The 14635-nt window shown below is 50.6% G+C and overlaps 1 protein-coding gene across 1 annotated transcript; it reads left to right on the forward strand.

The window, feature by feature from the left end:
* The first annotated feature begins 2295 nt into the window (after positions 1-2295).
* On the forward strand, positions 2296-14366 carry CHIT1 (chitinase 1). Its single transcript, XM_067729374.1, is given in 12 exon segments — positions 2296-2320; positions 3582-3611; positions 5866-6067; positions 6649-6705; positions 8298-8463; positions 8670-8794; positions 9463-9586; positions 11558-11743; positions 12060-12173; positions 13470-13596; positions 14121-14278; positions 14280-14366. Coding segments are annotated over 12 exon segments (1401 nt in total).
* The last annotated feature ends 269 nt before the right edge of the window (positions 14367-14635 follow it).

A 14635-nucleotide genomic window follows, 5' to 3' on the forward strand; every position in this document is an offset into this window, starting at 1 on the left:
CTGGTTCTTCAACTGCAATATGGGAGAATAGCTTCTGCTAATAGTTAAGAGGTTTTATGGGGAGGTTGGCACTTCTCACATCAACCAGATACTTTCTGAGCACTTGACATTGAATGGTGAGAGGACTGAGGAAACAGCATTCAATAATAAACTCAATATTTTCAGGTATTTGTTGAGGACTATTCTTTGTGCTGGCCACTGGGGTTGTCAGTGCACAGTAGTGGACAAACAGACATGGTTCCCACTCTTGGGGCTTCCAGTCTAGTGAGAAAGACACACATTCAATTCATAAACTCACAAAATAAGTATATAATTTCAAATTAGGATAAGGGCTAGGAAGGAAAAGAGCATTCTGCTTCAGGAGAGAGTAGCAGGAATGAGGTAGTCAGGGGGAAAGAAAAGAAACAGCTACATAAACCAAGGTAGAGATACTAATGGCGGAGCTACTGGGCACAGTGGAGACCCCAGATGATTGGGGGCAGGTCAGCACTTAGAGTGACTCAGAATCCTGGGCACCACAATGCAGGGTCCTTTTGGTGACACGAAGCTGAGTCAGGAAAGCTCAAAGCTGACAGGTCAGCTATATGTACGGGAGAATGGGGCAAGATAAGGAGGCCACCTGTCTCTCTGGAGAAGCCTCTCAAAGTCTCCTGGCTTTCACTTTCCACCTTCTCCCTTCCCCTTCTGCCCACGTTCCAAGACCTGAGGCAGCTCTATAGACCTCAGGTGATTCTGAACAGGCTCCTTGGCAGGATCCCTAAGTGAAAGAGAAGGCAAGGACACAGGGACCGTCCATCTGGGCACAGAGCTCTGACCGCCTCAGAGACCTCACAGAGTACCAGAGCCCTGATCTCTGACACCAACAGAGACTGGGCAGAAGTGTCAGGGCCGGGCAGCCCCAGGAATAAGAGCAGGCAGGGCATTAATAACCATCCTCTGAGGACTTCTCCTTACAGATGAAGAAACTGGAGTTCAAAGAAATCAAGGAATGTGCTCTAGGTTACACAGTAAATGACAGAGCTGGGATTCAAACCCAGGCAACTTGACTCCAGAGTCTGCTGCCACTGGACGTTCCCACTCAGCCATTCAGGCCACTCACATTAAGGCCTAGGACCAAAGAGCAGGTCCCCTAGAAGCTCAGAGTTTTTCCAGGACCTTGGAGTTCATGTACGCACTGGCCATCGTCTGCAGACAGAATAAGTAACATGTCCCAGTAGGTCCTGCAGTGGCTGAATGCTGCCCCCTCCCCCAATATCTCCACCCAGCACCTCAGAATGTGACCTTACTTGAATAAGGGTCTATGCAGATGTAACTAAGGTGGGAATCTCAAGATGAGATCACCCTGGGTGGTCCCTAAATCCAATGACAAGGGTCTTTATATGAGGCAGAAAAGAAGACGTGCAAAGACACAGAGGAAAAAGCCTTGTGAGAATGGAGACAGACATCGAAGTGATGCTGCCACAAACCAAGGAACACCAGAAGCCATCAGAAGATGGACGAGGCAAGGAGACATTCTTCCCTAGAGATTCTGGAGGAAGCATGGCCCTGCCAATACCTCGATTTCAGACTTCCGGCCTCCTGAACTGGGAGGTAATAAATCCTGCTGCTTTAAGCCGCCTAGTTTGAGGTTATTTGTTACAGCAGCCACAGGGCACTGATAGATGTCCCTCTGATTCTTCATAAGAAACACAGGCATTTAAAAATATTACTAAGCTCATAGTTGCTATTTATCATTATGTATTTTTCTCAATGGATATAAAATATTACTATCACATGGATAGTAATAAAAATATTACTATTGTAAAATATAGATTATACGTGCAACACTATCATCTTACAGAGAGATTACCTAAATTCCAGAGAGGGCCCTGGTAAAGCAAGCAGGCAGGCTGGTCTGGAAGCCTGCTCCCCTCATTCATGAGGTGTTTCTCTTCCTCCAAAGCCTGGGGCTACTGGTGGTCCTCACCAGCCCACACAGAGAAAATCAGAATCAAGCTTGCCGAGCAGAACGTTTAGAAACACTTCCCTCTTCCCTTCCTTTGCCTCTTGGCTTGGCAATGATGAGAGCCCAGGTTACACCCTGTGATTGTTCCAGAAAACCAAGCATTGCTAAAGGGCATTATGTCAGGTGTCCCCAGTCCGTGCTACTTGGCACCCTAGACCTCCATACCACATCCCCTGCCCCTGTCTGACTTCAACACCCCTGGCTGTGGTGGGACAGGGAGGCCTGATAAAAGGAGGGCAGGACCTGGATAGCTGGTTGTGTGGGCTGGAGTCTGTCACTGAGCCAGCACCATGGTGTGGTCTGTAGCCTGGGCAGGTGAGTGGGTGCTGTCGGGGAGCATGGGCTGCGCCTTGGGAGCTGTGGGGAAGTGGGGATGTGTATGTGAAATGGCTCCTTGGTGCTGTGTGTAAGGAAGCAGAAGCTTCCAGGAGAACTTTGGAGGATCATTCCATTTCTCCCCCTGCTGCCAGGCTTGCAGTCCCTGTGGGCTCCCCCCTGAGGTCTTTCAGCCCAAGAGGCTTTGTGTTGCAAGGAAAAGCTTTTCTCAACAGGCTGAAAATGACTTTTCCTCCTGTTTTGGAAGCCTAGAGTCAGTGAACCCCTCGGCATTGGGTGGTTTTGTCTTTCCTGTGTTCTGAGGCCCCCTACTCTCCAGGGGTGCCCTGGAATTCACTGCCAAGGAATTCTTCCCCACCCTGATGCTGGTTGCCCTGCAAAAGGCAGCCTGGGAGCCATGACCCTGGGTGCCCTTACAAATTTTCATGCAGGTTTTATTAGGTTAATGGGAAGATCCAAGGTCTCCAGAGAGGTGAAATAAATACTTTTAAAGGAGTCCCACTGAGCCCTACGTCTCCAAGGATATTGGTAACTCAGCCAACCTCTTATGCAGTGTGGCAGGAAAGCAGCAAAAAGTAGTCAATTGTGGCTGTGAGCAGAGGTACAGAGACCTCACCTAGAGATGAGCTCTCTGGCCTAGCCCTTCCAAATTGGCTCTTTTCATCCTGAGGACAGGTTTTCTACTTATTTCAAAAGAGAAACCTTCTCTCTAAAAAGCTTAAAAGTCAGGCTTCCCTGGTGGCTCAGTGGTTGAGAGTCCACCTGCCGATGCAGGGGACACGGGTTCGTGCCCCGGTCTGGGAAGATCCCACATGACATGGAGCGGCTGCACCCGTGAGCCATGTGCTCTGCAATCGGAGAGGCCACAACAGTGACAGGCCCGCGTACCGCAAAAAAAAAAAAAAGCTTGAAAGTCAGTGGTTTTCCTAGAATCTTCCTAAATCCACACTGCCCTCTACTAATGTTCTAGAGAGGGGGCAGTCTCAGCTCATGGAGACTTCCATCAGCTCTGGGACTAGCCCAGGCCAGGTAGGGCCCCCTGCTGTCTGGCCTGGGTGAAGGGATGGACACAGTGCCCTCCTGGGTCCCTTGTGGGCAGAGGAAGCTGGATTTGTAGGAAACTGTCCTGAGCCCACCCCCATCCCGGACCACTTCTCGCTCCTGCGCTTCAATAGCCATAGAGGGCCTGGGAAAGTAAGAATGACATCTTAATCTCTGCCTTCTCTTTTGTGCTGTTCAGGTTTGATGGTTCTGCTGGCGATCCAGTGGGGTAAGTGGCGCCTTTCTTGAAGCTAGCCCTGGGTTCCCTCAGCCCCATTCCCTGGGCCCTGCTACCCTCTCCCATTCACTCCCCCAACACTTATGTCCACCCCAAGAGCTCTTGCCAGATTTCAGTGGGTTCTCGCCTCCAAAGCTCCGGCCCCTGCAAGTGTCCTTGTCCCCATAATGGCCTTGCCTTTCCTTCTTCTGGGAAGGTTCTAGCCTCCTAACCCACTAGCCGAACTCCTGTGTGTCCGTAGGGACAGCTTAAATGTCAGCCTCTCTCTGGTGTTTCCTGAGGTCACTTGCTCCAACCTCTGTGCTCTCATCGTACTGGAACCCATTTTACAGTATATATCACAGTGTTTCTAATTACTGGCTTAGGCGTCTCCCCTACCACCAGTAGGGGAGCTCTGAGCTACTGGAAGTAAGAAACCTAAGTCTTCCCCAGCTCCACGTCCTAGCCCCTTGGCTCAGGCAAGGACAGCACACTCTTTCCGTGTCTGTTGAACTGATTGCATGTGGAGCTTGGGAGAGCCAGGAGGGCTCCTTCTTGTGCAGGGGGGAACTCTCTGGGTGATGTTTAGCCACTTGGACTCCTGGGTTCCCTTCCTATCCCACACCACTCCCTGTACTCAGACCCTCATCCTGAGCCTGGGCTGTGGCACAGGACACACATTTCCCCTCTTCATCTCACAGGAGGGGACAGCCAGGTCCAGAGAAATAGCAAACATCGGGAAGAGAGAAAAGTTGAAGATTTCCTCAAAAGCTTTAATCCAAGCTACTTCTGGGCATATGGTGTGCTATGGTATGGGATGGTATATATTTCTAATAATAGAGTTTTGTGTGGGCTAAGGGTTAATGTATGCAAAGCACTTAGAACAGAGCTTACTTTCTGCCAGCACTGTTCTGAGTGTTTCACATACATTAACTCTTCATTCACACAGTAGTCCTTAAGATAGGAGCAATCATCATTCCCATTTTATGAAGGAGAAAGCTGAATTATCTGGCTAAAAAGTTGCAGAGTGGGGATTTCAACCCAGGCATGAAATTCCAAAGTCCCTGCTGTTAACCACCAGACTTTGTTGCCTCTATAGTACAAATATTCATGCACAATATTCAATATGCTATGGCAGGATATGATACAAAACAAAAAGAGCCTCCTGGGTCCTTTCTAGATGGTCCCAGGGATGTGTTCGCTGGGTTAATCCCCTGCTTCCTTCTTTTGCTTTGGGGAGTTCACCAATCCTCCTTCTATGTCACTCAGGCAACGCCCCAGTCCCATCGGCAAACTTCACTCCCGGGTGACCTCTAGTTAGGGCCAGTGACTACCCAGGAGCCAGTGACTACCCAGGAGCTTTGACCCTTCTCCTTCTGAGAGCCATCCATGGGCGCAGGGGTGTCTCAGCCAGCCCTTCATGCTCTGGGTTCCTACACACCCTCCTATAGCCACTTTGCACTGCTCTCCCTCCTCGTCCTCTCACTGGCCACATGGGGGCTGCAGGAGGGCGCAGAGAGACCCTGTCTGTGCAAAAGGAAATCCTAGGGTCTAGACCGTGACCACAGACATACTCCAGTCCAAACTCATCATTCTGCCAAGTCCCTGGCATAAAATGCTGGCGTGTACAAACCACACGATCATAGTCTGCAAGGCTGGAAGAGCCCTCAGAGACCACACTGTCATTTTCAGATGGGGACCCCTAAGCCAAGGCTAAAGAGATCGGCCCAAAGTACACTTCTGGCAGCTGCAGGGATGAAGACGAGCATCTTTGCGTTCCGGTGTTCTGGTCAACTTTGCACAGTGCTGCCCTTGGTGGGAGCCATCACTGCTAGACAAGCCCCCTTCTGGGAGGAGAGGCCCTATACACAAAGCCATTCTACAGGGTATGGGGATGACAGAAACAAGCTGCCTTTTCCTAGAGAAAATATTCTCTTTGTTAGAACCTTGTCAGTGATATTAAACCAATTCTCTACAAGGGATAATAGTATGTAAATGCAAACCTCTTTAAAGCAAAGACTAAAGAAACATAAACCCAGGCCTGTAACTGGGGCCTCCTCTCTGCCACTTTATATGTTTGTATTTTAATTAACATTCTGAAGTATTCCAAGCCGTGATTTGAAAGTTCTGCCTCCCTGCCTCCAGCAGATGAAGGGCCATGTTTAACGTCTTCTGGCATGACATAAGTTCTGCCTCTGGGCAGAGGGTGCCAGTCCATAGCAGGCCCTTCTGATTGCCATTTCTTTGCTTTGCCCCAACTGGCCAGGCTCTGCGGCAAAACTGGTCTGCGACTTCACTAACTGGGCCCAGTACAGACAGGGGGCTGCTCGCTTCTTGCCCAAGGATGTGGACCCCAAGCTGTGCACCCACCTCATATATGCCTTTGCTGGCATGAACAGTCACCAGCTTAGCCCCATAGCGTGGAATGCTGAGACACTCTGCAAGGAATTCAACAGCTTGAGGAAGATGTGAGCTGCAGTGGAGGAGGTGGGGATGGGAGGTGGAGAAGACAGGCGCCTCCTCTCAAAGCCAGAAACCTTCTCCATTACTTCAGTCTGGCTGCAGACCCGCTGTGTGGCTTTGGGCAAGTCTCATCACTTCTCTGGGCTTTCCCGTGCTTATGTGGAAGAGGTGGGGGTAGATAGTGACTCCTTAAGTGCCCTTCCAGTTTAGGTCTAAGTGGAATCTGGACTGTGAAACTGTTTCCCTCCACTGGGAATGAGTGCCCTTCTATCTCCTAAAATCTATCTATCCTTCAGCTCAAGTGTTATCACTACCTTAATACAGCCTCTCTGAAGATCTGTCCTGATCTCTTGCTTTCTAAATTCCTTGAGTGTACGGCTCCCCAGCCAGATAAGAGGTCCTCAAAGGCAGGAATGTGTCTTTTCTTTCCCAATCTAGAGCTTCCCTGGTACAGAATATGACCATAGGGATTTATATATCCCCTACCTCATCCCACCAGCCCTGCCAGGCTCCTTGCTTCCTTGTTAGTGAGGTGAGCCCCAGGACCTGGCTGGATAAATTCTGGTGCTTCTCTTGTCTTTTCCAGGAATCCCAAGCTGAAGACGCTGCTGGCCACTGGGGGCTGGAACTTCGGCACTCAGAAGTGAGTTGTCTGTGGGCACCAATGTGGCAGGGCCCCTAGTGTGGAACTGGCTCACTGGCCAGAGAGATCCCCAGTCGGGGAATCAGCCAGGTAGAGGTGTAGCCAGGGTGAGGGAGAGTGGGAGAGAAGAGTGGACTCTGGGGGCTGACCTTCCTTCTGACTTCTTGGTACCTCCTCAGGAGGCAGTGGAGTGGGCTTAGCTCCAGGCCGTTATACATCCAGTCTTTTTTTTTTTTTTTTTTTTTTGCGGTACGCGGGCCTCTCACTGTTGTGGCCTCTCCCGTTGTGGAGCACAGGCTCCGGACGCGCAGGCTCAGCGGCCATGGCCCACGGGCCTAGCCGCTCCACGGCATGTGGGATCCTCCCGGACCGGGGCACGAACCCGTGTCCCCTGCATCGGCAGGCGGACTCCCAACCACTGCACCACCAGGGAAGCCCATCCAGTCTTGCTTTACATGAAGCACAGAGTCTGACCTCTTTCCAGGCCTCAGTCTCTTCCTCCATGAAATGTGTAAAGGGAGGGTCTCAACTAATCCCAGACAACATATAATGTCTATATTTTCTGAGCTCTGGAACAGTATGTCTGAGAATTTTTGTTCCCTTTCTGGGTGTCAAAAGCAGTCTGTGAGATTGAGCTTGGATGCCAGAATATTGACATTTCCAGGACATTTTTGATGATTTATGGAGATAATGGAATGGTATATTTGGAACCATACTTTTCCTAGAAAGTGCTAACTGTAAGGTCCCCAAAATTCTAAACCAGTCTTTCTAATACTTTTTTGGATCATGAGTCCTTTTGAGAACCTGATGAAATTTATGACTCCCCTTCCCCAAACACTGCTTATACACAGATTTTTCACTGAAATTCAGGATTCTCAGCCTGGGGTTCCCAGGCACACAAACCTCACTTAAGAACTGATGCTATTAGCTAATTTAAAAAAATAAATTAAAATAGAAACGGTCTATAAAACTCAAGACCCCCAAGAAGTCCAGGGACTTGTTGAGAAAGTAAGATGTGGGGAGGTTGTTCTTGGGGCACCTCAGGAATTGTAAAGAACTCTGGACTAGTAATGGTAATAGCAAGAGCACGAAGCACTCTACAAACGTGAGTTAGAAGAATAGTAACCATGTTAACCTGCCAGGGAAGTAGAAGAGCAGCCCCCCAGGGTTACCCAGATCCTCACTGGCCTGCTGGGCTTCTCTTCCTCCTCATCTTAGAAACTGATTCCTCTTCTTTTTTCAATCTCCATGCTGGGTTGACAGCCAGCTCTGATTCAGGTTAGAGCAAATCCCTGGGCAGGGATGTGGCAGTAAGCTTCTGGAGGGAATTTTGGGAAGCAGAGCTCCTAGTGAGTCAGTGTGCCCCTGGTGATGTCAATGTTTTGGGGCACTTCTACATTGTCCCTTTCCCTTAGCCAGGCCCATAACCCACCTGCAAATATCCCGGCAGCCTCTGAAGCAGCCCTTCCGGTGCCCTTCTGGCCTAGACAGCTGAGCACCAATATCTTGAGTAGCTTCTCACTTGCCTCTGAGGGAGCATGACCCACTGTCCTGTGTAAGACAGGCCCACACTTCCCTTTATCAACCCACAGGTTCGTGGATATGGTGGCTATAGCCAATAACCGACAGACCTTTGTCAACTCAGCCATCAGGTTTCTGTGCTAATATGGCGTTGATGGTCTCGACCTTGACTGGGGGTACACAGGAAGCCGGGGGAGCCCTCCATCAGATAAGCAGTGCTTCAAAGCTCTGGTGCAGGTACAGCTGGGTGAGATAGAGAAGACCTAGTTGGCCAGGGGGCCACATAGGTGCTGCTCTGCCCCCAGGCTCAGCTGCTTCATGTGTCTGCATAGCACAGACCAGCCCTGTGGTCAGTTTTCAGGCTCCTGTGCGGGAACATCTGCTTGGGGCTCACAGGGCTACCTGTTCCCTGCCTGTGTGTTCACTCTGAGCTGCCCCTGCAGGCCCTGGCCAATGCCTTTCAGCAGGAAGCCCAGGCCTCAGGGAAGGCACACCTCCTGCCGAGCACAGCTGTCCCAGCAGGACCACACTGCACAAAAGCTGGATACGAGGGGGACAACATTGCTCTGTGAGTCTCAGGCAGATGGCATGGACCCTGTGTTCTCTGCGGGGGAAAGAGACCAAGGGTAGTCTGAGCTTCCCCCAGAATGGAGCAGGGGCTCGCCTGCACCACCAGCAGACCCAGGGAGGGTTTCCTTACCACATCTGCTGCTCCATCACTCCGGAGTCCCTCTCTTTGGAGCCTGGCCCTCAGTCTTAAAGTGAAATATCCCTGGGGGAGGAAAGAGGGAAGCACTTAGCATCTCCAAGAGGATGAGTTCCCACGCCAGGCCTACTGAATAAGAGCCTGCACCTGAATGAGATTCCCAGGTGATTTATGTGCACAACTAAAGTTTGAGAAATGCTAAGCTAGATTTCCCTTCAAAATAGCAAAATAGCAAGAGGTGTCCTTGAGTGGACTGTGTCCTGAGGGTGCTGAGGGGACAGCTGGGAGGAGGATGCTGAAGACGTGAGCCGCCAAGAATGAGAATGGCCTGGATGACGGTGTGCGGGGGGGGGCGACCGGAGGGGCTGCCTATGCTGCTGCGTCTCCCAGAGCCAGAAGGGAGCCCGCCCCCACCATGCAGGTCTCTCCCCAGGCCACACACTGCGTGAGAGGGGAGGGAGGAGCAAGGAAGGGGGAGGGCTCCACCCTGCGCACTAGCCCCTCACTCTTTCTTCCCACGCCTCATGCAGGAACCTGGAGTTCCTCAGCTTCGTGGCCTATGACTTCCGTGGCTCTTGGGAGAAGAACACAGGGCATAACCGCTCCCCCGACGAGAGACAGGGAGAAAGCGGGGCCGTGGCCGAATTCAATGTGGTAAGTGGGAGGACGCCTCTGGCACAGGCCCTTGCCGGTGGCCCCTTTTGAGCGTCGAAGAACCAAATGGAAGGGAAAAGCAGGATACCAAGCAGGGCATGGAGAAGCCAGGATATTTTTGTTTCTTTTGTGTGTGTTTGTTTGTTTGTTTTATTTTCCTGTTCCATGCCGCTGCTGAGGAGAAACCTCACTTCTGTATAGCATGTCGACTGATATTAGACACAAATCTAGTTTGGGGACACATCAAACAAACCAGTGACTAACTGGGAGGCTGTCTTTGAGCTCAAGTTTCCAGCCAAAATGGCTTCTGCTCCCTTCATACACCCTCAGCCCCATTTCCTTCAAGATAATGGGTAGCTTTTGCTCCTTGGCACTGAATGTCCTTCTGGAAGGTGTTTTCTGGAAAGAGGTGAGAGCTTTCCCAAGTTGATAACATCTCAGGGCAGAACCACCCCTACGCCACCCCAGTCCCGGGAAAGGGAAGGCTTGGTTGTAGACTGGAGTGGGTGGAGGTTTCCTGCCCAGCTCTTCCTCATTCAGTAGGCTAGACATTGTTTTACAAGCCCATTCTAATTTTAAAAGTCAAGATTGACCGTATCATTTCTCCTTCTTAACAAACAACAATAACAAAAAGCCCTAAATTAAAATGTTTGTTAATTTTGGGAGCCCACATCTTTGTGTGTCAGCTGGGTGGAACATCTAGGACTTCCATGGCTCTTTTCACAAATAAAGTGCACTTCTTCAGGCACTTGAGCTGAGCATCTAGACCTCACATTGCACCTGGCTCCTCCACCCTCATCTGGGAAACTGTGTGGGTCCCAGGAGAAGCCAGCCCAGTCAAGTGGGGAGACATACAAAGACATTCAGCTGAGAGGTGAGGGGGTTGAACTCCCGCTGGCACGGTGCTCTCCAAGCTGTGTGCCCTGGATCCATGTGGGGGAAGGGAGGCCTTTATCCTCCTACAAAGAGGCCTTCTACTCTCCATACTGTGTGCCCTGCATGTTGCTTCTGGCCAGAGGGGTGACTTTTCCAAATTTGCACAAAAATACCATAGAACTTAGCAGGGTGCTCTGCCCTCTGCCCTCAGAAAGCTCCAGTCTGACCAAAGATAAATCATATGGACCAGCAAAACCAAATACACGTAAATCAATACAGTGAAAATACCTAAGTGCTAAGAGGTTGCAGGGTAACTAGAAAACCTGGACTCAAACAGGGTGGCTTCTTGGGGAAAGTGAGCCTACCGTCCTGGTTTGAGGGAAGAGTCTTCATTATTTGTTTAATCCACAGAGTTATGTTGGGTACCTCCTCATGTCACAGGCCTGGGGGTGTCATGTCAAGTAATACATGATGGGGGAAGGTCTTGTGCAGAGGCGGTGAAGAAGCCCTGTGCTCATTTGTTCTTTCTATTTGCGCATCTTAGTGCCAAGCATTGTTCTAGGCACTGGGGATACAGAGATAAATAAAATTCCCTGCTCTTGTACTGAGGGTGAAACAACAGTGATGGTAATGATCACAATCATAGCTCCCCTTTATTGCACTATGTTCGACTTATACATGCATTATATCTTTTAATTCTCACAATGCCCTTAGTGACAAATATTTTTATCATTTCCATTTTATAGACAGGAAGCTCGAGGCTCGGCAAGATCAAATAAGCTGCTGGGTAAGGCAGAGATCGTTGTTTACTGAGGTATCCCAAGCATCTAGGACAGCGCCTGGCACACAGCTGGCCTTCAGTAGATATTTACTGAGTCAATGACTGTTTGAATCCAGAGCCCATGCTCTTGGCTATAGGGCCATGCAGCTTCAATCACTGTGGTTCAGGGTCTAAGACGGGATCTAAAGAAGATGGGGAAGGGTTGGAACACTAGTAAATGCTCATGAAACTCCTCTGGAGCCCCCAGGCTTGGATGATCTGAACCAGTCTAAAGGCAAAGAAAATTAGCCCTGACATTCCTCCTTCACCACCAGGACTCTGCCATGCAGTGGTGGCTGCAGAAAGGGACCCCTGCCAGCAAACTGATTTTTGGCATGCCCACCTATGGGTGATCCTTTACCCTGGCCTCTTTGTTGGACACCGGAGTGGGGGCCCAAGCCACGGGGCCTGGAACTCCTGGCCCCTTCACCAAAGACGGAGGACTCCTGGCTTACTGTGAAGTAGGAAAACCCACAGTACCAATGCCTGAGAGTATTGTGCAGAGTAGGGGCTTCTTCTCCCATAATTTCTGAATGAGGATGCTAGGCACAGTGAATTCTGGTTGGGTAAATTCCATCCCATGCCTGTCATCTTGGATTTATCCCTAACCCCAGGTGCCTCATTGAATCTACAGTTCTAGGTCACTCAGTCTAGAGCTTCCTAGATTCTCCAAGCTTCTCAGACGTGAATATTTCAGTCTCTAGTCTCCTCATGACAGGGAGAAGATGCTTGCAGTGCCTCCCACCTCCTTCCCAGCTCTGCCCTCTGCTCCTACAGGTCTGCTCTTGGAAGGGGGCTGATGAGCACAGAATCAAGGACCAGAAGGTGCCCTATGCCTTTCAGAGCAACCAGTGGGTCGGTTTTGACGATGTGGAGAGCTTCAAAATCAAGGTGAGGCTTGGCCCTGCTGGGAAGGTGTGGTCCTGTGTGGGCCCAAGGCCTGTCAATAACATTCAATGACAGCATTCAGAACTTCTTCAAGGAGAAATATCCCAGCATTTCACAGATCTCCATGTGATAGCATTTGGTACCATTATCACCTATTGATTAAGAAAAGACACAATGGCAAAAAAATTGCTCTACATTGGAATCTCTCTTGAAAGTATTTGCATTTTATTAAACACAAATTCTACAGATATATAAGAGGAGAAATACACACAGTAAGGCATATCATTTTATTCAGTCCATTGACAATATTTGGTGCATGTTCAAATTATAGATCCTTTGATTTACTTATATGAAACCCCCTCCACTCCTGCCTCAAAACTTGAGTGCGTTTACCTGTTTCCATGTCTCTCTCTCCAGTGAGGTCATTGGCACCTGCAGAGGGACCTGCATTTGCTCATCTGCTTATCTTTTGTCAGTTATGCAGTGGCAGGTTCTTCTGGTGGTGTAGACAAAGTGCTCTGGAGAATTGAGGAGGCAGCTGGGGGAGATGAGAGAAGGCATCATGGTGGAAGGGATTTTGAGAAAGTCTTAAAGCAGAGAAGGTGGGCCTTCTGGGGAGGAAAGCGCAGGAGAAAGACTTGATGGAGAGGAAAGAGGAAGCTGGCCTCTGAGAGCAAGTTGTACCATAGCTGGAACCCTGAGTGGGGACTGGTGTAGAAAGGGAGGTAGCTGGGAGGGACATTGGGGCCATCAAGGGTTCCAATCACCCCTACCCTGTAACCCCAGCCTCACGCCAGAGGTGAGCCATGGCCCCCTGGCAGGGCTAGGGCCAGGGAAGCCCACTTGGAGGGGACACACAGCCATACCCTAAAGAAGCCTCAGGGAACTGGTGGAGGTGAGAAGGCCCTCAGCGTGGACAAAAAGACATGAAGACAGGGAATGGGTTCAGATCTTTGGGGAAGTTTAGTCGTTCCCTATGGTAACTGAACTCATCACAATCAGCAGACAGTACCCCAAACACAACAGCTCAGCCCAGAAAATGCTGGGAAGTTAAGGCTGCCAACCTAAGGAAAGTCACACATCTATGTACTCCTCACACCTCCACCCTCATGTCCACCCCTGGCCATGTTTATGTCAGGGCAGGGAGATTCCAGAATGAATCATGCCCAGCAAGGATAAGGACTAATGGACCTGGGGGTGCTGGAGAAAGGAGGTCCCTGCCTGGATGAGGAAACCGGCTCTGGGGCTGCTGGCCGGGCTTCCCTGCTCTCCTCCACCCCCATCTCGCTCCTCACACAGGTCAGCTATCTGAAGCAGACGGGACTGGGTGGGGTCATGGTTTGGACACTGAACATGGACAACTTTGCTGGTTTCTTCTGCAACCAGGGCCGTTACCCCCTCATCAAGATGCTGCTGCTGGAGCTGAGTGAGTATGGGGTCAGGGCACCTCAGGAACTGGCTTCTTCTGAGGAAATGACTTTGCCCCAGTACCGTGATTTCCCAAATTTCACCCCCAGGAGCTGAGGAAGCTGTAGAAATGATTCTCTTTTCACACTCTTCTTCCTCTTTCTGATTGTACCAATGCCTGCCCAGGGTGTCGGTAACCAGGGCTTCCCTCCAGAGGGCCCTCAGCCTCTCTTCTCAAGGCCTGCACTCAGCCTTCATTGTGAGAGCCCGCTGGCCCTCACCATTACTTGGTTGGGCTTTGCAGATGGTAGATAGCCATTGACTGCCTATGACACTTGTAGCTCCGGTGTTTTCTCTTGAGCTGTGCTCCAGCTGTAGGTGTGCTTGCTGTCTGGCTGTCCTCTGCCTTGGGTGTCTGACTATGCCCTGCCTGTAAGGTACGGGGTGTTGAGCTGCTGCTGCCTATGTTGCTGCCTGTGTGCTTGGCCTATGGGTTTGGGATCTTTTGGAGGAGCCTTGGTTGAATCATCACTGTTTTCCCAGGTCGTCCATATATGTCTTCAGGCCCCCCAGAACCTGAAGCTCCTGCACCAGGCCAGCTCTCTGAACCTGAGTATGGCTCCAGCCTCGGACAAGACACCTTCTGCCAGGGCAAAGCTGACGGGCTCTACCCCAACCCTCTGGACTGGTCCAGCTACTACAAGTTGTACAGGGGGGCGGTTGTTCCAGAAAAGCTGCCCGAGGAGCCTGGTGTTCAGCTCCTCTTGCAAATGCTGCACCTGGAGTTGAGTCTCCAAGGCCCCTTCGGCTCCAGCACCTGGGGGAGGACCCAGGACCACTCCATAGCCCACCTCCCCAGCTTTCCCTGGCAGTTGCAATCTAGCTTCTTGTGTCTTTCCATATCCAAGCTTTCTGTTCTCAGCCTTGGTTTCCTCTTGTTCTGCTCTTCCTGGGCTGCCTATTTTACTTGAAAAATAAATCTTTGGTTTGCACCCCACTGCCCCCAGATGTGGTGACTTACAGAGGCTCTCTAAGCACTCTGTTAGTTCAAACTCTAC

The sequence above is a fragment of the Pseudorca crassidens genome, chromosome 2, assembly GCF_039906515.1.
Source record: "Pseudorca crassidens isolate mPseCra1 chromosome 2, mPseCra1.hap1, whole genome shotgun sequence".
Lineage (NCBI taxonomy): Eukaryota > Metazoa > Chordata > Mammalia > Artiodactyla > Delphinidae > Pseudorca > Pseudorca crassidens.